Source organism: Heliconius melpomene, chromosome 14 (genome assembly GCF_056956725.1).
Source record: "Heliconius melpomene rosina isolate 202511_hmr_F chromosome 14, ASM5695672v1, whole genome shotgun sequence".
Classification (NCBI taxonomy): domain Eukaryota; kingdom Metazoa; phylum Arthropoda; class Insecta; order Lepidoptera; family Nymphalidae; genus Heliconius; species Heliconius melpomene.
Genome location: NC_140402.1, coordinates 5,857,142 through 5,883,839, shown reverse-complemented (window position 1 = coordinate 5,883,839; position 26,698 = coordinate 5,857,142). Strand labels below are relative to the sequence as shown.

At 31.5% G+C, this 26,698-nt stretch overlaps 3 protein-coding genes across 3 annotated transcripts; all 3 read left to right on the top strand.

The window, feature by feature from the left end:
• The first annotated feature begins 2,935 nt into the window (after positions 1-2,935).
• On the top strand, positions 2,936-5,902 carry LOC146532118 (carboxypeptidase B-like). The gene is made up of 6 exons (XM_085197752.1): positions 2,936-2,964; positions 3,597-3,657; positions 3,985-4,344; positions 4,603-4,851; positions 5,330-5,518; positions 5,723-5,902. The coding sequence occupies exons 1-6, from the start codon at positions 2,936-2,938 to the stop codon at positions 5,900-5,902; spliced, it is 1,068 nt and encodes a 355-aa protein (XP_085053878.1).
• Positions 5,903-8,707: 2,805 nt separating this feature from the next.
• Positions 8,708-15,906, top strand: LOC146532117 (carboxypeptidase B-like). Its single transcript, XM_085197440.1, has 7 exons — positions 8,708-8,866; positions 12,197-12,251; positions 12,589-12,801; positions 13,647-13,728; positions 13,844-13,994; positions 14,769-14,929; positions 15,252-15,906. Exons 1-7 carry the CDS (start codon positions 8,839-8,841, stop codon positions 15,864-15,866), a joined length of 1,305 nt encoding a protein of 434 aa, XP_085053566.1. The 5' UTR covers positions 8,708-8,838; the 3' UTR covers positions 15,867-15,906.
• A 2,227-nt stretch (positions 15,907-18,133) lies between these two features.
• LOC146532116 (carboxypeptidase B-like) lies at positions 18,134-21,693 on the top strand. Its single transcript, XM_085197751.1, has 4 exons — positions 18,134-18,202; positions 19,274-19,369; positions 19,607-19,816; positions 20,447-21,693. Exons 1-4 carry the CDS (start codon positions 18,134-18,136, stop codon positions 21,044-21,046), a joined length of 975 nt encoding a protein of 324 aa, XP_085053877.1. The 3' UTR covers positions 21,047-21,693.
• The last annotated feature ends 5,005 nt before the right edge of the window (positions 21,694-26,698 follow it).

Below are 26,698 nucleotides of genomic sequence, written 5' to 3'. Positions count from 1 at the left end.
GTTATTAGTAAATGCTTGTTGAGCCTCATTCACTTAAGTCCAAAATCTTCGATCTAAGACAAGGATTAGACGGTTCTTGAATTTAGTGGAAATTAATACATATTTAATGAGGTTAGATATGGCGCAGGGGCACAAGCGTGCGACTGTAGACGCGACGGGTTCTGGGTTCGATTCCCACTTGAGGAAATAAAATAATATTCAAATCTTTTCGCTCTTGTGTTGTGGCAAACAAAAAATGACGTAGATTTTCAATCAATACACAATGCTTCCAGAATTCGATGGAAAATAGGGACCGGAGTGTCTCAACACAAGGCTTTCTGCCCACCCTGGCACATACGGGTTACAATGGAAACCTGAAAAAAAATAATTTCTCTAAAAAATAAATAATGAATATTAACTATTTAAAAATATTATATCTATTTTAGCGGGATTCGAATTTCGCTTTAAAGTTGAAATATGGTCTAAACAATATTTTAATAAATAAGCTTTTCACAGTCAAACAATGAAAAGCCTCTGGCATGGAACAAACTCTACATTATTATAAAGCTGTTTGTTATATATAAGAGAATTTTTCATTATTATTATTATACTGACAGTATTAAATATAATATTATTTTACAATGAATATTATAATATTTAGATTTTGTGAAAAAATTATGAAAAGAAGATGATTAGACAAGACTATTTTATAAAGGTTTATTTATTAATACCGGTTTAGTAGGAATAATGAGGTGGAAAGATCAGAAAGTACGTAGTGGCCCAGTGGCACAAAGGTGTGACTGTAAACGCAACAGCTGTTAGTTAAATTTCTAATAGTGAAAGTAAATATTTAATATTTACGTTATTCTGGTAAGGAGGCATTGCGCGGTGTTAAGTTCCAACACTCAACACGCAATGCCTCGAAAATTCGACGGAAAATGAGGAATATTCGACGGAAATACACTATGTTCCCCTATGTTCCCATTGACTACGGCACGAAGCTAAAAAAAATCAGAATGTTCTTTTGCTATATTGAGAATTAGAGAAGAAAAATAAATTACCTAATATAAATAAATGTTGAAACATTAACTGACGGTGTAAGGTCAAATTTTCTAATAATAATTTGCTTACTGCCAGCAGTGGTAGTGGGTTCTAATTGTCATTAGAAATGATAAAACCTTTAATATAAATATTAATATACGACAAAATTATATAGATTATATCATGTCAATGCGATTATGTTAATAATTATTATTAAAATATAATAATTTTAAAGGAAATTATACTTTTACAGTAGGTATACATAAAGATTTTTTATGGAAAACTAAAAACTAAAACTTTTTTTTTAGGACTATGTCCTAAATAATACTATTATTATTTATTATATATATAATGTATAACAAGTTTAATGACTAATAAAGGGTATTTCCGGTCTCTTTAATAGATGTTTTTAAAGGCAGCTCGATTTATAGCACAGCCTTTGGTCTGCCCAAATCGGGGAGGCCTAACAGTTTTTTTGTGTAGGTGTAAATCTTAATGCCAGTTTATTGCTTGAATTCGCGTCACATGTTAAGGGATGTGGCGGGTTAAGGGATGATTAAATTAATAAGAAAATGATTTGTAAGAAGAATATTAAGTAAAATCGTTTAAAAGTCCAACCACTGATGTAAGTTATGCTTTGAATTTAAAAAAAAATTTAAATATTTGTTTTGTTTGGTTTAGATTCAAGCTGTATCCCGCATGTGCCGAATTCTGGACGCATTGCGTGTTGAGTGGCGAAACTCAACGCAGTGGTTTGCCTCGACACCAGAGCGAAGAAATGAGAATAGTGAATATTTCATTTTCTCGAGTAGGAATTGAACCCACCATCTGTCACGTTTAGAGTCGACGCAAAGCGCGACGTTTAGTTCCGCTCATCAACACGAAATGCTTCCAGAAATCACCAAAGAATGGAGTGTTTAAACAATAGATTCCCTTTGCCTATCCTACGTGTGAGCGTGAAACTAAAAAAACATTGTAAATTTAAAATATAAATAATAATTTGTACTCGCATTTCAAATTCAATATGGCAGTTGTTATCACTTTAATTTTATTTATTGCAATAATATTTCAGTGCATAGCGTGTCGAAACAATTTTAAAAGGTAGTTTTATTATGATTCCGCAGAAAATAATATTTTTATTGTTTACCATATGCATTACATTGTGTTATACAAAAAAAGGTAAATATTCTTTTTCAGCTTCACGCGGTTTCCTCAGGTGCTAGGGCCAGCAGATGGGGCTTACGTAACACTAATGTTAAGAAAAATGGGGGGTGGAGTACCCCCCATTTTCCGCCGAATTTTGGAGAATTATGGATGGATTAATTTGTTAATTTATTATATTAGTTAACTGAAAACTAAATTTCAAACCAGACATTTATAAATTATACAGGTGGAAGCGTCTGAGCTCTTTTTATGGGAGCAGTATATAGGGTAAAATATTTCAAATCTATACCTAAAAAAATTATACAGGATTAGTCAACAGTTAAGATGTAGTATTTTTTTTTCACCATTTTTATACACACTGTATTACACTACATACTTTACACCCTGTATATTATTTTATACTTACAGCTCACGAAAAAGATGATATACAACCTTGGTAAGTTTGATTTACATTTTTGAACATATTTTATTTACAAAATGAAAATTTACCTTTTTTGTAAAGATTTACTTAGAGTTCAAATATTATAACAGGAAGCCGGTGGCAAAGTTTGATGAAAAAACTTCAAAAGGTCCAAAAATTCTTCGACAGCACAAACAGAAATCGTAAGTTAACAGTACTTTAATAATAATATTTTATAAATTATTATTTTTTGCTTATTTATTTATAGATGAAATTTTAATTTTATTTAATGTCATTAAAATTGGATAAATCTAATAATTTAAAATTTATAGCTCACCACGCATAACTAAAATGTATATGTTACAAGGAGATTTAAGAAAGTAAGTTTCTTTTTATTTTTGACTATGTTTATAATTTATTTTATATTTTATATTGGCCTAAAAAGGGGGCAAAATTTAGTATTAAAGCCGCTAATTCAAATAAGATATCAGATGAAAGGGCTTTGGCTGCTTGAATTTGAGAAAAAACTCGAGACCTCCAATTTTTGTACGGAACCCTCAGTACGTCTACTGAGGGTTTCGTACAAGGTTATTAGTTTTTTACAATTTAACCAAAAATGTATAGTTTTCAAATGTTTTCCTGAACTAGTATTTACTACCTGTAGATGATGATGATGATGTAAAAGTAGAAATACGATTTTTATCAGGAAATCATGGGGCCGTAAAATTGAGTATATGGCTTATATTTCAACTTGATATCTCCAAGCGTTTCTGAGATAAAGGCTCTTAACAGACAGACAGCCTAACTCGCACTTGTCCGGTTTTTTAGTTTTCTCCTAATTTCCGATACATTGTGAGTTGAGTGCCGGCCTTTGTCATCCTTATCAGAGCGAGAAAATGAAAATTACTTACTTATCCAAGGGGATATCGAACCCATAACCATCGCGTTCACACGACAGCATATAATTTATATTTGCTAAATATAATGGTTAAACACAATCTATTCTTTCCAGTCCAGGTGATGATGTCGAAGCATTGGCTGAAGAAGAAAGCATACGTCTGAGTCCGTACAGCGTAAGTTTCACATGTGATTAAATAATTTTCATTATAATCAAAGAAATATTCTGTATTTAAATTGACTTATACAAGCATTTTTATTTCTGGAAAGAACTCATGTCACATGTAACATGTACCTACAGTTCAATAGAATGCTATAAATGAACTAACATTTTTTTCTGACAGTTTTACCAACTTTACCATAATTTCGAGATTAGGTGTAGAAAAAAGCCATATCATTTTACCGCTTTTCCAAAAATTATGGTTTTGCATATCAAGTTTTTTATAATTATAACTATGGAATTAAGTATTATTGCAAAATTATATAAAAATTCTAATTTGCAGATAAAACAGCAACTTATGCGTTTAACAAAAAAGATACGAAACGCGAACGTAACTACAGAAGTAATAGGGCGAACTGTTGAATATAACGACATAGTATTACTAAAAATATCAGAAAAACAAATCAACACATCAGTTTCGCTTCGCCTTAGGGCTAGTGAGAGCAAATACGATTTAGACGTCAACGAAAAGAAAATAATATTTATAGTGCATGGTCTCAATGTTATGGGTGCACGAGATCTTCAGTGTTTCTATGATGAGAAGGATTTTTTAGCTCTACTAACGATGTATACGAAGAATTTACATTTGTTTGATATATATTTGATACCTATGGCGAACCCTGACGGATTTGCGCATAGTTATGTGCGTATATAGGCTTATTTTTTAATTTAATCGGACGAAGCAGGCTAGGTTCGATTCCCATTTGGGGAAATGAAATATTTTGTATTTTCATTATTTAGTTTAGTGTCTTAACTCTCTGCCTATACTGCTATGTGCAGAATACAGTGGGAAATTATTTATTAGTTATTTTAGTATTTGTAGAAGATATCAATTTTACTAAGCGCTTAACTAATATAAATTAATTGCTTTTTAAAACTATAGCTAACTATACAATTTTAGACAGATAATCTATGGAATAAAAACGTCGCCTTACAAGGTGCATGCCCGGGAGTTGCATTGGACCGCAACTTTGATGTAGCGTGGAATAATAATCATAGCATAAACTCCTGTCACCAGGAGTATCCAGGACCAGTTCCGTTTTCTGAAGCCGAAACGACAGCCATTCGTGATATTTTTCATAAATATTCCCATAAAATTATTGCTTATTTCAATGTTCACGCAGGGACGTACTCTGCAGATACTTTTAAGGTAAAAAAAACATCTATAAAAATAATTTTAAATGTAGTATGATATATCTAATAAAGATATAATGTTTTACAACTTGCTAGAACATTTCTCTAGATATCCAACTTTATATTATTATTGTCGTTGTAAATTCAATGGTCACCAAAAAAAAGGAGGACTTGCTCTTATTCCTTCTCCTAATTTGAATTTTTTGTAACATATAATTACTTATTTTGGCACATATTCCATATATCCGCATATATTCCAAATGACCCTAACTTAAGAAAAAAAACTTTTCAATACTTGAAAATGGGATATCCTTTCATTGTGGTAGGGAATATTAAAAAACTTTTGTACTACTATAACAGATTTTACTAGCAATACAAAAGCTTTGTACTAATTACTAAAATATTTCTATTAATATTATTTTATTTTGTCTGAAATTTCTGAAGCTATTTTGAACAGCACTATATCTCATTGAAACTTTCATCTCATAATGCAGGGAGATGCCGTATTATACCCAAAAGGCTATACAGATTCTGGTTTGGACGACGACAAATATATAGATTTAAAAGGAGAAATTGACGAATCGATAAGGAATGCTAGCTTCCGAATACTCTCCGTTAATGTGGATACTTTGTACAATTGGTACGGAAAGGTTGGGGGGTCGAGCGTGGATTATGCTTCTAGTGTAAGACCATTTCAATATAATACATACATAAAGAATCTAGTGATAAGATACTCCGTCCCCCACATCCACCGAATGTTTGGGGCATTATGTGTTGAGTGGTGGAAGTAAACGCCTTGCCTTATCTTGTTACTGGAGCGAAGGAATAAAAATAAGAGACATTTAATAAAATATATGTATATTTCAGCATTTTAAAAATATTTTTAGGTGTACGGTATACCATTTGCTTTAGAATTAGTTATGCAATTGTATGCGGAACCTGAAGACGCAGCGCCTGTGAACTCATCAGAAACCTATGCATGGAATGCCCTTCAGGAAATATGGGGTAGAGTTCTTGGTGTTCTTTTTGAATATATTTGGAAAACTTTATATGTTAACGAAGTGTAATGACTGTTTTACTATAAATTTTACATAAGCAAATAAAAGTGTTACTTGTAGTTAATTAATTGTATCAAAACAAAACCGCAATGTTGGGTTCCGCCTTAGGTCCAGGTTCCTTCTTCCTACCTTGGTAAAAAAATATTTCATATAATTGAAGAAAAGGCCACAAATGATTTACCTTTATTATGACAGACATAAAGAGATGTTAGAAAACAAGTTTTTTAACATATTTAGCATATATTACTCAAACACTTTCACTCACCGGGGTCATGCGGTACGATCTACAATTTGTCATCATTTTGTTTCCGTTATTTATTATCCATCTATTTATTATATATATACATTACTCCTTTTTATTGTATTAGGTAAACGTTGTCAATATAGAAACCTTCAATGTAAAATAAAATATATTCAATTGATTCTCTCACTTTAGTTATAAGTAGGTTAGAAGTATTTTTGTTTGTGTATGTGGTCGTGCATACAAAGCAAGTAGAGAAAGAATAAAGAAAGTGAACGTTTAAAAGTATATAATAGCATATTTATATCCTGGTCACATTATAAATTGGGCCATTTTAGAAATTTATTAGAAAAAAAAGTATTAGAAAAAAGTGCACGATCTCATGGTCCTTATTTTATTATATTGAACGGAATTTTAAAAGATAAATTCAATTAAAAGTTTTAAATAATAATTAACCTTGCTGTTGAGGTCGTCATGGCGAAGGGGTATAAGCATGTGACAGTAAACGCGAGTTTCATCGACGCGAGTTCGAACCCCACTCGGAGAAGATATTATAATATTTTAATTTCCTCGCTCTGGTGACATCGCAAAACGCAGCATTGAGTTCCTCCACTCAACACACAATGCATTGAGATTTTATTGGAAATTGGGGAACGGAATTGGGATATGGTCCTGAAAAAAATTGAAATATAACAATATTTTGGTAATTAGAGTTCCGTATTTAAAAAGACAAAACGGAAGCCTTATAGAATCACAAGTTTGTCTGTTTGTCCGTCTGCCAATACCATTTATCTCGAGATTGCGTGGAAGCATCAAGCTTCAAAAAATAAATCAAGTTTCTAAGTCAAGATACGCATTTATGCATTGATTTTGCTGCATTCTGTATAAGAACTTACAATACGAAAATTTAATTTCAATGAAAATGAAAATTTAATGATAATGATTATTTCTTAGAAAAATTTAATAACAAATTTGTATTTGTAGTTCATTTCATATAAAATGGGTGCATAATATGTATGTTGGAATCCCATATGGAAGTTGTACTTCCGTAAATTGGTACGGAAGCCTCGGTGGGCGAGTCCAATTCGCACTTAAAAGTTTTTTTAATTAAAAATTACCGTTAATGGATGCGTAACAATGTAAATTTGAGGCGTGAAATGCCTTATTTTCTTGTTCTTACGACTGACAATAATTCATATTTATTAGACATTTTTTCCCTATGTTGTCTTCCACACAGCAGGGTAGGCAGAGGGAACCTAGTGTAACCTAGACATTCCGTACATTTTTAATACGGTCACTATTTTAAAATCCAATTTTTAATCCTATTGTTAATAAAATTTAATTGTAACGTTATACTTATTGTGCAATACTTATAATTAACTTACGGACATTCTGCTAACTTTAAACGTTTATTTTTATTTTTATTTTCACGCTGTATATATCATCATAAATTATATATTATATGTTTTTCAGCTTCATTATTCCGCATATAGTCAGGTAGGCAGAGAGAATTTAGTGACAGGACCCTCTCTGTTCTCCAGTTTCGACTCATAACCGTATACCAACTCCCCGTTGAAAATAAATAATTCCACTAAGAGAAAATCGAACCTACACCCACCCCTTTCATCGCACTACACCACAAATACCTCAAATTACTCATACAGTATATTCGAGTGGGAAGTACCACGACATCGATGATATTTCAATCAGTGTCACTCTAGTTCATTAAACTCAAACGCTTTTCTTGTACCGTAACCGATTGGACCATTGAGATTGTACAGTGTGGCTAAGTAATTATTAATGGATATTTATTTTATTTTTTAATTTATTAATTTTAAATTAGCTATTAGCTGCGGTCTTAATGAAATGATGGGCGTGTAGAGTCAAATATTATCTATTTATATTTCTTCGCTCTGGTGTCGAGGCAAAGCGGGGCTGAAATCCGCGATTCAATACGCAATTCTACCAGAATTCGGCGGATAGTGGGGAACAGAGTGTCATAACACTAGGTTCTCTCTGCCTACCCTGCTGTGTGCGGAACACAGCGTGAAGCTGCTCTATTCATCTTATATTTAGTATAAGTAGGTGCCACGTAATTTGATAAATTATTTTTAAAATCAAGAAAAAGGGCAGTAAAACAACACGCATGTGATTTTAATCAACAATTAATTTATATTTTATAGCGTTAGCAATTAACCAGAATAACGTTATTAAGTATTACCTATTGTTTTTATTAAAAACAAAGAGATTAAAAAACAATTAAATCAGTTCACGCTGTATCCCGCATACAGCGGTGTAGGCAGAGGGAACCTAATGTTACGATGATGATTAAAAAAAAAATAATAATAATATTATAATTGAAAACAGGGCATCGAACGCAAATTGAAAAAATCAAACATGATAATAAAAAACTGTATTAATAAAGGGTTATAACTGTTAATATTATAAGGGCAAAGACTTTTAAGATATTGCTCTTAGGGTATACCCACTTTGTTTGGAAACTTCTTGATTTAGGATCTTGGTGTCGATCGAAGGCTGCGCAGGCGACCAGTGCGACCAGTGCGCGACGGTACGGAGGCTCGCATGCACGGATGCGCGTGGTCAATTTAAATTATTTCTTTAATTAGTGTTAAATTTGAAATTTAAAACAATTTTAAATATTTTCTTACTTAAATTTGTTATATTAAGGCAAATACAAGTTAATATGGCAGCTTGGATTATATTTATTATTGGTAAGTTTTTATGAAAATTAAATAAAAAATATATCTATTGGTTTTCATATTTTTTAAAAGCTATTATTTAAAAGAAAGTATTTAAATTATTGTGTTCATTTATAGAGTCAATTCCTTTAGTAAATTTACTTGCTCTCGTTACCCGTTGACATTTCTCCGCTAACAATAAAATACTTTCTCTGATACATTTATAAGTAATATTTGAGGTTACACAAACTTACTTTTAAGATATCATTGTAAGAATGTTAAATTCTACATTATGTTATTCCAATAGATGATATCTTTATGTTTATAATAATCGCTTAATTAATCGCTCTCAATTTAATTGCGTGGACCTTAAGATGTAAAATTTAAAATGTCAGTTTTTCCTATTTCCATAAAAAATCCTTGAAAATCCTGTCAGTCAGTATGTAGAAGAGTTTATTATATAATCAAATAATTAACTTCATAGTTAAAGTTATATACGAAAGAATGTATCAGAAAATTATAATAATTTGGATTTTCCTTGTTCATATGAACCATTGAATACGTAAGACTTTCACGCATTAAAAAACGTCTTCACTTTCCTCATAGAGTAGGTAAAACTAACTTCGCTGCTAGTTTTTTGTTGCTACCATAAATATATTTTAAATATTTTCCTAGACTATTAATTTTTTTAATGACTAAACTTTACGCGTCTTCCGCGTCTTGTTAGATAAAAACACTACATTTTTTTTTATAAGTTTCGTACTTTAAAAAAAATAATCATAATTATAATTATTTGTCAAATTATGAACGATTTTAGTCTAAAACTACGAGTGAAGTGAAGATAAAATGGCATAGTTGCTATCAATTTTAAAGTTATGTGAAAATATATATTTCTTGAGTAAATATTATTCCTCTCCTGACCTACTTTGATAGAACCAGTTTAATTCTACAATTTGAACAGCAAAAACGTTTTTATTTGGTTTTAATTTAAATTAACTATTTTTTGCTGCAAGAGCAGTTTTTCCAAGTAGGTAACTATTATCAATATTTTATCTTACGGTATTTCAATATGCAACATTCATATCATAAAAATATTTTTACATGTTATAGATGGCTTTGTACATTTTTAACATAACAGAATGGTACTTCATAATTTATTTATGTTTGAAATGTTATCTTTTATAACAAATATAGGCCTTGATAATTAATATAAGTAATATTTTTGTAAGATCATTTATAAGATATTTATAGAACAATATTACAATTTTAATTTTTTTTTCTTATTATCAAATCTTTTCTTAGCTAACACACTAATTGGATTAGGTCGGCGGGTAATTCTTTAAAAAAACAAGAGACTGCTATTTTTTTAGCTTTCTGAGATCACTTTAGTTTAGATAAAGTTATTATATGATATACTAAATTACAAGATATGTCAAAGTGCTAAACCGTATTTATAATTGTATATAATTAAGTATGTATGTCAATTATAAATAAAGATTGAGGATGTCGTGGAGCAGGCAGACTTGTGGGATCGATGCTCACTCAGGGGAATGATAATTATTAATTAACATGTTCATTTCTTCGCTCTGGTATCAAGGGAAAAGTCAACAAGCAATACCTCGAAAATTCCACGGACAGTGGAGAACGGAGAATCTTGACACTAAATTGCTTGCTTGGTCTCTTTGCTGTATACACTGTGAAGCTGATGAAAAAAATATAAATACACTTAATTAAAATAAGCCTACGTGAATGAACGTAACAACGTAAAAATGAAAATTCCTACAGTTCGGTAGCCATAATTTAATATAAGCGGACGTCAAAGCGCTGACGCAGTAGAAATGCTACAGATAATTAAGAATTTAATATAGAATTTCCAAACACAACTCCTATCAAATAAAATAAAGTGATATTTAATCAAAAGACCGACACGGCTTCCTTCCACAGAGAGTTGCAGTTAATTTAAATCGAAAAATTCCGTTTATATTAAATTAAACGATCGAGGATTGGGCGATCAAAAGAACGGTACTAATGACATCAATTGCCTCGGAATTGGTCCACGGTGGAAGCCGGATCGAATCCTGTACTGCTCAATTATCTGAAGCCAAAGAAACACGATAAATGTCGCCGCAAATTAAAGTATCGTCCTACTTTCACGCAAACGCCGTTGCGGGTTCCATTGTTCACGCCGGGTTTTAAAAGCCAATTCTAATTCTGTTGATTCATTCAATTAAACGATTTAATCATTTATTTAAAGCATATGAGGCTTTCTCTGCTTGGGTTTGAATAAGGTTTTTTTTTGGTGATTTTCTATGTATGGAAGATTTGAAAATTTAGTTATATATTACAAAATATATAGCGTACATGTGTACAGTAGTACGCGGAATGGATTATCATTAGCTCACAAAGAGTTCTATAATGTTCCATTTAAAAAAAGATATTTTTTTATGAATTCATTAATAATTATTAATTTAATGCTATTATTTTGTCATAAGAAAATAACTGTATATTTACTTAATTATTAATATATTTACATGTGAATATTGCATCAGTATTAACATACACTCAATAGAATTATTATACTGTTTTCGTTATATAGAAATATAATATAATAAGTATAATTCAAATAATAGTTGTTATTGTTATATAGAAATATTTCTTGTAGGTACCAAAACATAATAATATATAGAAATTCTAATAAATAGTGTTTTGTCACCTTGAAGCTACAAAAGAGTGATTGTGTTAGAGTTTATATAAGTTACATATAATTGTATACACATTGTTTTCGTATACTTGTCAATACTTGTAGATTCAGTCTGTCATATTATTATTTTATCTACCTACTTTTAGATTTTTCTAATATTTCTTATAAAGTGTTTATAATTTTAATGTCAGTCTAGAATGGCAGTGGACATACGAATAAAGCTTTGTTCTAAATTATACATTTATTCTTAGCCCCTTTTTTAAGCGAAGAATGAAGCTACGAAATGTGTGAGAAATTCAATGCAAAATTTCGTAAATAGATTTTTATTCTGATTCCAATGGCTAAGTTAACATTTAATAAATATTTCTATGAACGGAACTAAACTCCTAGCCTACATATGTACTGTATACAGCTAAAACGTGCTTGGTATGAAATATGAAGCGTTAAAAGAATAACTTAATATATAGAAGCAAAAGCACCTATTATAATATAGTAGAGTACATCGTTTTTGCGGAAAATTTCAATAATTTAAGAAAAGGAGGTGAAATTCCCAGAAATAAATTTTCCTATAAATATTTGGTACATTTTTAGGATAATTAATTGAGGATTAAAGTGTGGGTGTCGAATAATAAAAATATTATGGAATTTACTGTATTTTTCAGGTTTGTCGAGTTTCTGGCGAGTAGGATGCGAAAAAGAAAATATTAACTATGACGAGTACGTATTATAAGTAATTTTAATTAATTTAAATATTTAAGAAGCGGACTACATTTGCGGGTGTCGTGGTGCAGGTTAGATTCCCACTCGGAGGAATTATTATTTATTAATATTTTCATTTCTTCCCTGGTAAAAGTGTAAACAGAGCGGCGTTGACTTCCACTACGCAACACAATGTCTTAAAAAATCGGCGTAAAACTGGTTACGAAGTGTCTTAAACACTAGGTTCCCTCTGTCTACCCCGCTACATGTAGAATACAGCGTGAACCTAAAAAAAAGGCCTACATTTGCAAATATTCTAAATATGTACCACTAAATTTGTGATATTTATTTTTAGGTATACCCTAATAAAGCTATACCCTATAAACAGTCAGCAAATTGAAGCCCTATCAGAACTAGGAACACCAAATCATCATTTAGACATCTTAAAAACCAGTCGAAGTTTTAATGACAGCACCGACGTCCTGGTGCCGCCCAGTGACGTGGATTTCGTCAAAAATTTTATTGTCAAACACAGTCTAGAGTATGACGTTAAAAGTAATTATGGAAAGTGAGTTTATTTTGTAAATATTTTTAATTTTTTTATACAAGCTATAAATCTTTGTAGAGAAGCAGAGAGTTACTAGTAGCTCTATTTTTTCCCCTTTTACTCATTGTTTACCGTGTAGAGTCTAAAGTGGCGTATCTCTTTGATTTATATTTTTTTAAAGTATGAATATAACTTTTTTTCCTATAAGAATATAATTTGATTATAATGATACATTTATTTGATTTTTTTTATGGAAATTATTTTTTAATTGTGTGGGAATTGATTATCGTAAAGCTTAAATATGTTTTAATTGTATGTAATATTGTAATAATAAACATATATTTAGTTATATGATTTAGAAAATTCGGCTACGCGTTCTGCCAGTTCACAAGCAATGTTCCGAAAATTTGGTGAAAAAATGGGAAACAGAATGTTTTAGCCTTAGGTTCCTTTTACCACTCTGCAATTTGCGAGATCCGACGCGAAGCTCAAAAAATCTTTATATTCACAATTATAGTTTTATATATAGCGTTAACAAATATGCACACGTGCTTTTGCTTAATTAAGCTCATAATTCCCATAATGATGACGTTTGAAACATAAATTAATAATATTGCTGATTTCAATAGAATAGTGGAGATTAAATAAATTAAACTTATTAGTAAAATATATTATAATGCAAAGGAACGCCTATGGATTTATTAATATTCATGTCGGATTCAAATAACAATTTACCTAAATTATACTTAATTTAGGCTTATTAAGGCCTATTCAAATCGTAATAGGGTTCAACTTCAAATAAATTAGACAGTTTGATTTAGTTTTAGTACAAATTCGTAACTTATTTTTATTTTCATGATTTTTAGAATATTTGAGAAACTCCAAAGGACACCAAAAAGAAGACTTCTTCGAGGATTTAGTATTTATGAATATCATTCATTTCAGGAAGTAAGTATTTATTTTGTAAACTTTAAATATGTTCATTATATATGTTAACTCTTTAGTGAATGACGAGAAAAATTAAATTCTTATTATATTTAACATATATTTCTTTTTCAAATAGATACAAGAATATATAGACAGTGCGGCCAAAAGAAATTCCGACATAGTAAAATTGCAGAATTTAGGCACAAGCTACCAAGGGAGGAGAATGAAACTTGTGAAGATATCATCAGACCATAATGCTGGAAATCCTATTATATTTATAGATGCAGGTGAGCTATTTTACTTGGTGTTTTCTAGGATTTCAGGTAAAATTGTATAACTTAGATAAAATTTTATTAAATACTGTGTATCCCGTTCTCACGTTAGTCTTATGTTTAAATCCTATACGTTCAACGTATTTTCATGTTAATCAATGTGAAAATTTTAATGTGTTAATGTTAAAACAATCCGTTCCTTCCAAATCTCCGAGACATTACGCGTTAAATGGCGGTACTTAACGCCGCGCTCTGCCTTAATACTAGAGCGCAGAAATGAAAATATTATTAAATTATCACTTATTTCCCTAAATGACGATCGAACTCACGACCGTCGCATTTACAATTACAAGCTACTGCCTACTACGCCACAACGGTCCTTTTTATTTTTTATAAAGATAAAGCTTATCGTCTTATAAGCTTAGTAGATTCCTGTTATGATCGCATATAACAATATATCATTAATTTCTGAGATTTTCTCAAGAAAACAGGAATTACAAGACAATGAACACTTATATAAATTTTTCCGGCTTTTCCCGCTTCCATAACAAATATGTAGCTAAGCAACTGAACAGGAAGATGTTATTTTTATTAATTAACCTTTATATTCCAAGAAGGTATATAAGAAGGTTCTTTTATAATAAAATTAGTTGAGATCTCTCTATCTCAAAGGAGTTACTTTGAGAAACATAAAAAACAAGTAAAATCTCACTAAATTCAGAGAAACATATTCAAATTTGACTTTTACTCATTAATATAAAGCAACTTATTAAGCTGATTCATCACTAGGTATCCACGCTCGTGAGTGGGTGGCGCCTGCCATGGCACTGTACTTGATACACCGGCTGGTCAACGACCCAGAGGCACGGCAGGAACTGGACGGCGTGGACTGGTATATACTTCCGGTTGTGAACCCTGACGGCTATGAGTATACTAGGTCTAATAGAGCGGTGAGTTAATAGTGTTATATATTTGTAGGATATTGATTATTCTTTTTAATGCTTAATAAATATGTTTAAGAAAATAGCCTTACTGAGACCAGTCGGTTTCTTTGCTCTGGTGTAAAGGCAAAACACGGCGTTGAATTCCACTGGAATCCGGCGAAAAATGGAGAACAGAGTATCTAAACACTAAGTTCACTCTGTCTACCCTGCACTGTGCAGGATAGAGCGTAACGCCAAAAAATAGCCCTACTAATAAAAAAAAATAATAATATTATTTATCGATTAATGTATTCACCAATGAATTCCCAATGTTTCTCTTTTTTTCCAGAATCGCTTGTGGAGGAAAACTAGATCAAAAAATTCAGTTTTCGATTGCTTCGGTGTCGACGGTAACCGCAACTACGGTTTCAAATGGGCTGTTAGTGGTGTATCTAACAACCCGTGCGATAAAGAAACTTATGCTGGACCTAAGCCGTTTTCAGAAATAGAGACGCAAATGGTTAGAAATATTATGATGGACAACAGCAAGCGAATGAAATTATACGTCTCCTTGCATTCATACGGTCAGTACTTGGTGTACCCTTGGGGTTATACTGGAGATTACCTACCTACAGAATGGAAGAAATTGGATTCTCTGGCGAAAATGGTTTCTAATAGTGTCGTAAAAGCAGGAGGACAACCATTCAAGGTGCTGAGTGCTGGTAAATGGTACCCTGCAGCTGGTGGTAGTGATGATTTTGCGTTCGGAGCTGTTGGGGTTCCGTATTCTTATACGATGGAATTAACAGATGGTTACGAATTCATATACCCTGAAAGGCTCCTAAGAACAGTCTTGCCACAATATTATGAAGGTTTCAGAGCTTTTGGGGCCCAAATAAGACAAGAATTTTCAAATAAAAGTGATGTAAGTAGGTACGACGAGTATGAAGGAACAAATAGTTAGATTTTACTAAATGAAATAAAACGTGATAAAAACGAAAAAATCTTTTATTTGTATGTTAGACAATAATTATTACAATGTACCTCTATTGACCGAGATATTTATAATTTTCTTTTAAATACTTACATAAACGAAACTTGAAAAATACCACTTTGAAAATATTTAATGGAAAATTACATATTATAATGTAAAATATCTAGAAAAAAAATAATTCAACATTTTATACCATGTTAAAACATTTCAATAACGTCCTCCATAACAAATATGTAACATAACCCTATTCTACTTCCGTCAAGAACTCTCAGAGTGAAGTATATTCATATTGCACGGATGCAATATCGAGATATTTCGATGATATTCCAATTTTCCTTTAATTTTCCATTCGAATACAAATCAGATGAGATTTTAATATGTTCCTGGAAATTATATTTGAAATTACTTGAATCTTATAATGAAATTTGAACGAATATTTTCAATAAATACATAATAAAATGGATGACATTTATTATTATTACTATTGATTACTTATATGAAAATAAATAAGACATTTTCAATGGATTTAGATATTAGATAATTATATTCTATATTATTTTAAAGTTGTTTTGTTAAAGGAGTTAAAAGAATCAGCTTAGTCTTAAAATATTACAGGACAGACTTACATTAGTTATCAAGTTTCCAATATATATAACACATAAGGCCATCATTTGAGGGCATCGTGGTGCAGCGGCACAATGGTGGGATTGCAACGCGATGGTCGTGGGTTTGATCCCCACTTGAGGAAGTGGTGATTGATTCGCTCTGGTGTCGAGTTCTGCCACTCAACACACAATGCGTCCAGAATTCGGCAGAAACTGGGGAACAGTGTGTCTTAACACTAGGTTCCCTCTGCCTACCCTGCAGTCTGCGGGATACAGCGTGAAGCTGATTTGATTTTTTTTCTTTAAAAATGTATTTTTTTCTGCTAATATTAGTCATTGTTGTGATTGATATATTGCATCCAAGTTGCTACCGACCGGTCTGTAAGATTTAATTTATAAGCTGCAAGGCGCACCTGCGTGGGTGGTGCCTTGTGCATTGGCCATCGACCCTAGTGTCAATAGGTTCTTAGGATAATTAATTATCTATCTATATTTTATCTATTCTTTGTATATGATTTGTGATTTAGAGTTTCAGAAAGGAAATTAGTTTTGTCTATCGAAGTAGATAACCTAAAGATAGATTAAAATTTAACTTTGATTAAATTTTATTTTGTTTATATGCTCGACGGAGAGTGGGTAACATGTAGGGAATAGGGAATATAAATTCCAATTTATAAAAAATAAAAATAGAGTTACAATATTTTTCTCTCTGCCTACCCTATGTACGAGATACAGCGTGAATTAAACAAAATTATGCTCTTATTATAATAATTTTTGAGTAATATTAACTTTTCGGCGTCTAAAATATGATGGGTTAAGAGAATGCAAGGGAAAATTAAGACAAAACAATTATGTACATTAAACAAAAAATATATATTATTTGAAATAATTTTCTTTATTTCAACGTAAAAATTGATGAATATAAAGTCTATAATTTGAAGAGAAAAATATTGTTTTATTTGTACGTAAAAACAATTCGTAGCCAATAACTGTTCTTGTGCAATCGCAGGTTGTAAAACAGAAATAATGTGAAAATATAAGTTATATCGTTCTTTCGGAAATCTGTATTATTTTCTTAAATATTTATATTACGTGGTCATAGTCAATATTGATATAAAGTAACTTTTACATAGTAATGAAGCATTTTAACGTTATATTATTTATAAACATATTGTGTAAGTATTGTTATTATTTTAATTTATAATAATATCGATATATACCAATATATTAAAATACTTATTAATTTGACATGCAATTTATTCTGCCATGTTAATAACAATCGTCGTTGCAAAGCAACGATTTGCAAAGTTTGTTGTTAGAAAACGTCACCCAAAATGAGCTTGCTTAACGCATCTCTCTATTGAAAACTGAAAATAATTTCATAAATATATTTAATAAATATTTGTATAGTTCAAACGGGCGTAGCCGCGTTCGAGTCCACTAGTAATATTATAATTTTTAATATTTTAATTATTTTACAAAGACTTTATTTTAAGCATTTTTGAAAATGGCCAGCGTAGAATATTGCGGGTGAGTTTATTATATTATAATTTTTAAATACAAGTCGTTTTGATTTAAATATTAACATAAGTATTTTTTAGATGTAAATATACAAGGGTATGCTATAAAAAAATGTTAGAAGAATTACTAATTGACGATGAGGATCCATGTGTAGAAAATGTTGAGGCCGGATCCAGTACAGTTAAGTAGAATTAATTTTTAAAATTACTACAGTAACAGTACAGTACTAACTACTAAACTGAACTTTAAATTAATATGAGTGATTAATTAACAACAAATTAATTACAGCATAACAATTAGTGCGGCGTTGAGTTCTGCCACTCAACACGCAATTCCTTAAGAATTTGGCAGAAAGTGGGGAACGGAATGTGTTAACACTAGGTTCCCTCTGCCTACTCTGCTGTGTGCGGGATAAAGCTTGAATCTGAAAAAAAAAGATTCATTAACAAATTCGTTTTATTTTATATCAAAAAAATACATCTATATATATAAAAGGACTTGTCCTCACTGACTGAGGTAAGACGCGCGCACAGCCGTAACCGCTGATGGTAGAAACGTGGAATTTGGACAGATGTTTACTTTCGTATTCTGGACATCCACTAAGAAGGGATTTTGAAAAATTTTAACCCTGAAGGGATGAAATAGAGGTTGAAAGTTTGTATGGAAAAAAAATTAAATCGGCACCGATTTTTATAAAATTTGAAATTTTGATTTTTAAAGGTATTTAATTGAATACGTGTTTCATCGTTTTCTAGAATTCTCCCCCTAAGGGTGCAAATAAGGGGTTGAAAGTTTGTATGGAAAAATTCTTAAATCGCCACCGATTCTTATAAAATTTGATATCTAGGCTCTTAAAAATATTTAATTGAACATGTGTTTCATGCTTTTCTAGAATTCACCCCCTAAGGGTGCAAATAAGGGGTTGAAAGTTTGTATGGGAAAATTCTTAAATCGCCACCGATTTTTATAAAATTTGATATTTAGACTTTTAAAAATATTTAATTGAACATATGTTTCATGGTTTTCTAGAATTCACCCCCTAAGGGTGCAAATAAGGGGTTGAAAGTTTGTATGGGAAAATTCTTAAATCGCCACCGATTTTTATAAAATTTGATATTTAGACTCTTAAAAATATTTCATTGAACACATGTTTCATAGGTTATTAGAATTCACCCTTAAAGACGCAAGCGAAGCTGCGCGCGTCCGCTAGTATTATATATACACTATATTACTTTAATATGATTTTTGCAGGTTACAATATTCTTGCAAGCATTAAAAAAGTATTGTAATAGAGTAATACATTTCAATGATGCAAACAGTACGTTTGAAGGTAGAAATCTTTACGAGGTTAGCGAATCTTTAAATCACGTTATAAATTTGTTAATAATGTAGAAGCACACGTATTTTGTTCTGTTGTTAAGAAAAAACGTGGTGTTGAGTTCCTATACTCAACACGCAATGCCAGAATCCGGCGGAAAATGGCAAACGGAAGAGTCTTAATTTTCCCAGATTCCCTCCGCCTATCCTGCTATGTTTAGGATCCAGCGTGAAGCTATAACCATATGCATCGAAATAAACTTTCAGGTAATAATAAACAATACTATGTCAGAAAATAAAAGCATACCTGTGGTAGTAATCGAGGCCGGCCAGGATGCTGGACTTGGACCAGTGGCGTTCGCTCTATATATAATTGAGCAGCTGGTGGCATGTATTGAGAATAACGATATGATACGCAATGTGAATTGGGTTATCCTCCCTTCTACAAACCCAGATGGAATGGAAATTATAAAATCGGTAAATTTCTTATTTTATTAGCTTTCCTATAGATGGGGAGCCTAAGGGAACCTAGTTTACTCTGTTCCCCAATCCCTGACTAATTTTCGAGATATTCAATGTTGAATGATGGAAGTCGTTGATCAAAAACTATTAATATTGAAAACAATGAACTAAATATTTCATTTATAATTGTGACAATAGTAATGCTGTTAGGCGGCGTGTAATTGCAAGCACGATGGGGCATGGGGCAATATGGGAAAGGAAATCTTAGCATAAGTTCTCTTTATCTTAATATGAACATTTCGGGCTTATATTACGCTGAAGAAAATATTTTCTACAATTACGCTGAAGAAAATATTTATATTTATATTTTAAAATCCACATTTTACACATTAAACTAGGTTTAATATTAAAAATGAAAAAAATATAACATTTTTGATACAAGGAATACGTCAGTAATATATAAGTAATGGTTTTTGATCAATGTTTGCATATGGAACATTTAAGTAAAAATAGACTTTTAATATTTGTTCCTATGGCTGTTAGAATGCAAAGATTTTCATGTTGTTTTTTTCATCTTATATATCTCATTTACAAATAATCCTATCTTAGACATAGGTCAAACAACAATTTCGTTTTTTTTTGCAGGATGGAGGTAGCTGGCATAAGAACTACAGACCCGTGATGGACCAGGCCAATGGTGTGGACATATCAAAAAACTTCGACGTCTCGTGGGATCTCTGTCCAATAAACGACAATATATTTTCATTTAACTACCCAGGTCCAAAACCAGGATCTGAAGTCGAAACACTCTTTATAGCAGAAGTGTTAAAGAAATATAAAAATAGGATAAAAACTTATATTTCTCTAAGACGCGACGGGCACGCCATACTTTATCCTTATGCGAGTAAAAATGCCAGGTCAACAGAAGAAGTTAAGATGAGAGCATCCGCCATAGCTGCTAAAGTTAATCAAAGAGCCGGCGGCCTACAGTGGTTTGTTAATGAAAGCATCTACAATATGAATGGGAACGCTCACTGCGGCCATAGCGTCGACTACGCGATCAATTTAAACATCCCCTACTCTTACGAGATGCGTGTATTTTCAGAAAAAAATAAAGATATTTTGTCAATGTTTCAAGCTTTACCCAAAGGACATGAGGCGTCACTTAGAGCGAGTTATTTCAGTGGCATCAGAGAACTCTACAATTCTATTATCAACGAGAGCAAGCAAAAGCCTAAAACATAAAATTCTATCAGCCTCACATTTTATGTAACAGTTTCCAGTATATATAGCCGTAAATAGGTCAAGGGAGTTCTTTCGCTCTCAAAAATCATTCGATATAATCATTCTATATATACAATATGGCTGAAGAAATTGTTAAATCAGGTCAAAAGTGTATGTTTAAGGTGGTATATATTTTAGTATAATATTTATTTAGTACATAAAGGTGTATCTAGGATGTAGGAGTCACTTTTCCACTTTTCGGTAGGATGTCGGTCATGCGCCGTGCTGGGCGGCCACGGCGCCTGCGCTAGGGGTGGGGCCCGTGGCTGTACAGCCCGCTGCCACTCTGTAGTCGGCCGCGGCGGCGGCGACGCGTCTTCTCCTAACTCCTCTCATCACCTCCAATCTCTTATACGCGATAACTCAGCCGCCACTCGCGATTAAACTAAATATATTTTCTTCTTCGTTCGTTTTTTTTCTATAATTCACTTGTTTTATAGTTACTATGATTTTAAAGTGTTTTCCGTATTTTTAGTTCTTTTTATATTACATAATGAATTAAAATATTTTGTAAGAATATAGATATTTTAATTGTTTTCATAAAAATATAATTTGCAATTTTTTTTTGTGTATTGAAAAACGATGCCGATCGAGCTCTACAAAGGTAAAACAAGGTAAGTTACAACTAAAATATTTGAAAGGTAAAGTCAGCTGTCACCGCGAGTCAAGCTACCAGTACTCCGGTAAGGTTTGTATCCGGAAAAGCGTAGGAGCGATGGGCGGAAGGCGGTCCCGTCGGCAACAGGTTGCCAGGCTTTGCAGGCGTCGGGAAACGCCCGCTTTCCTTGTAATTATATATAAACGTAGTATATTATTGGAGAAAATTAGAAATACGTTAAACTAGGTCATTTGGTAGGGTAGCAGTATTTTTTACGGTTTTTTGAAGTTTTGATAAGAAATTTTATTATAAACCAGACCGGCTACTATAGAAGCATTACGTATTTAAAGAATGAAATATGCCAAATATTATTCGTATTTCTCGTCATTTATATAGAAAATTATTCACTTACCCTCAATCGTAATATTTTTCATTTCAAAGAATAGGTAATTTTCACTAGAAAAATATACAAATATATGTTTTCTATTTAATTTTTTGGTACAATTCCAGACATTGGTCAATTTAGAAACATCTTCTTTAGGAAATTTTCGTTTCGTAATAAATACGGAAAAATATATTAAATTTCTTTTTGTTTTAAGAAATAGGAAAATATGATAAGAGAATATTTGTAGACTTGTTAAAATTAAACTTGTTTTATTTTTCTCAGAGTTTTCATATATCATTTCATAGAATAACTTCTCTATAGTAAATAGGATTTTTAGATTATAACATATTTATAGTTTTTACCAACAGAAAACACGTTTATTTAAATTAATTAAATATTCTGAGAATAGGATTATATTATAGGAATATCGTATATTTGAAGGAACTAAATTATCATTTACGATTCTCTATACTTGTATGAATAATCACTATTACAACTATAAAATGCCTCTACCACATAAAAAAATTAAAAAAATATATATTGAAAAAAAAAAGTAATTTTACCCAATTTCAATACTAGCCTTAGTAAGATAAGCATTTGACAATGCAGGTCACTAAATCGATAGAAGCTGGTATCTCCATATTTATTGCTGGACTAATAAGGGGTTTTCATAACCGAAGTTTGGAGTGGTGATAAGAATATCGATCCACCATATATGTACGTGCGATAACGCGATGCGGGTGCTTACTAAGCTACCCACATTACATTTGTTCCTTTTAACGTGAATATGTTAATTGATAGCTGAAGTTGTAATTTAGTTAGAATAAAGCGTAAATAAGGACAAAATAATTAAATATTTTCAATTTTGATATTGAGAAAAAATACCAATTAAAAACTAATAATCTAAAATATTTAAGATTTTTTTGGTATTCAGAACACGAAAGGAAAATACAAACGACTGAAGTATGCAAGTGTAGTGTAAGATCTTTGTGGGTAGTTATTTTATTCATACGAGGTATTTAATTTCGGCAAGAAATAAAATTTAAAAAGACATTAGAATATATAGTAAAATTATAAAATAAAAAGTCTTTAATATTTTTTATATTGAAAAACAATATATAAACAGAAGAAGAAATTAAAGATAGTTGCAATAGTAGAGTAGAGTAGTAAAGAAAAAAGGCTAAAAATTTACAATTTTTTTTGTAATAATATTTTTAAAAACCGTTTCTTGGCTTTTTACCGTACATTAATTGTCTTAGAAAATCTAAAAAAATAAAATATTTCTCCTGATATAAGGAGGATATCTGCTTTCATAGAGATTCAAAGTAACCATCTGATGATGAAGATGATATTTGAATTTGAATTTAAGACGACTCTTATGAATTCGATTCCAGCTACGGGGAATGAATTACTTTCATCTCCTCGCTCTTGTTCTTACTAAACACGTAATGTCTCGAAAATAAAGCGAAAAATGGTAAAAGGAGTATCTTAACACTACGTTGCCTGTGCCTCTTCTATTATATGCCGAATAAACTGTGAAGCTAAAAAAGTAAAAACTAAACATGCGTCTCTCAAAAAAACGAAAATAATACTTTTGTAAATTCAAAAAAAAGTAAATTCAGCCACTGATTACCTCGAAAATTTCTGCAGAAAGTGGGGAGCAGAGTGCTTAAACACTAGGATCCTTCTGTCTATCCTGCTGTATGCGAGATACATCATTATTTTTTTTATTTTATAGAAAGAAAGAGGACAAAATTTAAAACTGAACTATCCACATCAGGAAAATCGTTTAATGAAACAAAAGTCAACTATTCCCACAATATTGGTTGTTATTGCCTCTCTATGGAATTTAATTCGAGAAGTTACAATATAGACTTGTCGACCCCTTTCACTACTTCAAAGGGTTTCGGTCGCAATTTAATAATAAATTTATATTCGGGGATATCTGTTGGGCTGTAAAAAGTTTTGCAAGAGATAAGAATACGAATAGTTTACAAAATAATAATATTACTGATAAGGTTTGACTCTGGTGTCGAGGCAAAGAGTGGCGTTGAGTACCGCCAGTCAACACGCAATGATTCCAGTAATCTGAGGAAAGTTGGGACCGGAGTGCTTTAACACTAGTGTGCTACAAGCGGGATACAGCGTGAAGCTGAAAATAAAGTGATAATGTGAAATGGATTTTGTGTAATAAGTATTTTGACTAAATAAATATTTATAAGCATTGTGTTAAAGAAATACTAAACATTAGAACATTGAAATTGAGTTAGAAGCCAGATTTTTAAAGTCGGAAGCAGTCGGTAGGTCAGACAGAAAATTCCATAAAGTTTTAAAGTTACAAATTTTTTGCGATTGACTTTATAACATTTTAATGTTTGTAACTTTTATAGTAATTAATTCATTATTTTGATTGTTTACGGCATTTCTTCATTTTGGAAAACAAGCCGACAAAACGTTACTTCAACTCACTCCATCCCCATTTCTTTACGGATTTAAAACTGGGTGCTAAAAGACACACACTGCTGTGTCAAAACAATTCGAAAATAAAATATTTTAAGTATATAATAAGTATAAAAGTCTGAATAACTGGAGGTGAAAAGGTAGGAAGAGATTAATTGTATACACTTATGTGAAGCTAGTGGTTTTTATTGTTCCCTGCGGTAAAACAAAGCATTGTGTTAAAATTCTCCATTTAATATGCAATATCGCGATGTTATTTAATATGACGACGAAAAGTAAAGAACGGAGTGTAGGGACACCAGGTTCTTACTGCTACTCTACTATGTAATAAAATTGAATAAAAATATTTTAAAACATAACCGAAAGCAAACCCTCCTTATTGCTATATCCACCAAAATAATAATACCAATCTCTCTAAAGAATAGAACATTACTACAAAAAGTAATAATTTTTAATACTTATTTTATCTATACTTATCGCATTACTCGAAAGAAATAAAAAAAGAAAATAAAAACAAAAACCTGTGGGAATCAAACGTACTACCATCGCATACAATTAGAAAATTTCTAAACTGCAAATACAAAAGCGTCAAGTAATAATTATTTAAATTTAGTTTTGGTGAGTACATGATGTTGGAAAGCGGTAATTACGGAGAGAATTCAAGTGCCAGACAAACACTAAAGTTTGTTAAACGAACTCGACGGATATTGGATTCCTAACTCCAGGTTACGGCCTCATATACTGGATTTGATAAGAGCGTTGTCACGTCACCCAAATACCGTGACATTTGACTATTTTATTATTATGAAATTAAGAATAAATAGCATTAAAGAAATTATTTAAATTCTCTGCTCGTTTATGTTATGTTTAAATATTTTTTTTATATGAGGCCAGTCACGGCGCAACGGTTGTCAGTTCGATCCCCATTCTGAAATAAAAATATTTATTTAAATGTATATTTTGTTGCGGCGTTGAATTCCGCCATACAAAACGCAATGAAATCAGAATTCGGTGGAAAATGGAGAACGTAGTGACTTAACATTAGGTTTCCTCTACTTACCCCGCTTCGTGATTTTAATATATATCTATATACTTAAAAACTAATTAAAATCGATACTGTGCAACTAATAAACAGTTAGTTTTTAAACTATAAAAAGTCTTGCCACGAGCAAGGTCTGTCTGTCCGTCCGTAGCGGGGTATTAAAATTTGAAGCGCTCAAACTTGCCTTCTAGCTTCATTACGTTGGAAAGTTGGTGAAAATTCATACAAGTCTAACTTCTAATGAACACCGAGCGGGAAGTTGGCCGGAGCCATCGCTCACATACCGCCTTTTTGTGAACAATATCTACCGCAAAATTTCAACGCCATTATTTAGCAAATTAAAGCAACTTATCTGTGTAAGTGGTGCTGGTGGGGTGGTGGTGGTGGTTCTACATGGTGTATGCGTGATCCATCAAAACTTGCAAGTTGTTTGGATTTTATATAAGTATCTATAACGTTGTTGCTTTTATTGTGACACAGTTTTTATAATGCTGTTAAGTTAACAATAAATATATATATTTTTTTACTTTTGCCATAGTGGTGTAAAAGCTTTTATCTCATACGGAGAAACAAATGATTAAACATGTTCATTTCATTGCAATCCGTATATAGAAGGGTAGGCAAAGGGAATCTAGTGCTAAGAAACTCCATCTCCCACTTTCCTCCGAAATTTTCAGACATTGTATAACGAGTAGCATAACTAAACGCCGCGTTTTTTCCTGTTACCAGAACGAGATAATGAAAATAGTTTATTCCTCCAACTTAGAATCGAACTCACAACCGTCACTTACCACTTACAATATAGTTATAAAAGAACATAATATTATAACTATTTAAAATCTACTTAAAAAGATAAAAAAACAACTAAGATAATTTAACAAACAGTACAAGAGAAGAAAATAACAATAAATCACGAGTATTAAATGAAGGCATTTTTAATAAATCGAGTAGGAATCCTAGCGTAAGGAACAGCGGTACTGCTGTTCTAAGTGGATTAGGGGCAACGCGTCTCTGGATAAAGCCAACGTAAAGTGAGGTGGCGGCTTTTAAATCCCCCGAAATTTATTTAATTTTCCTTTCCTTTTTTTCGAAAACAAAAAGGCTGTTGGAGATGAGAGAAATTATAGA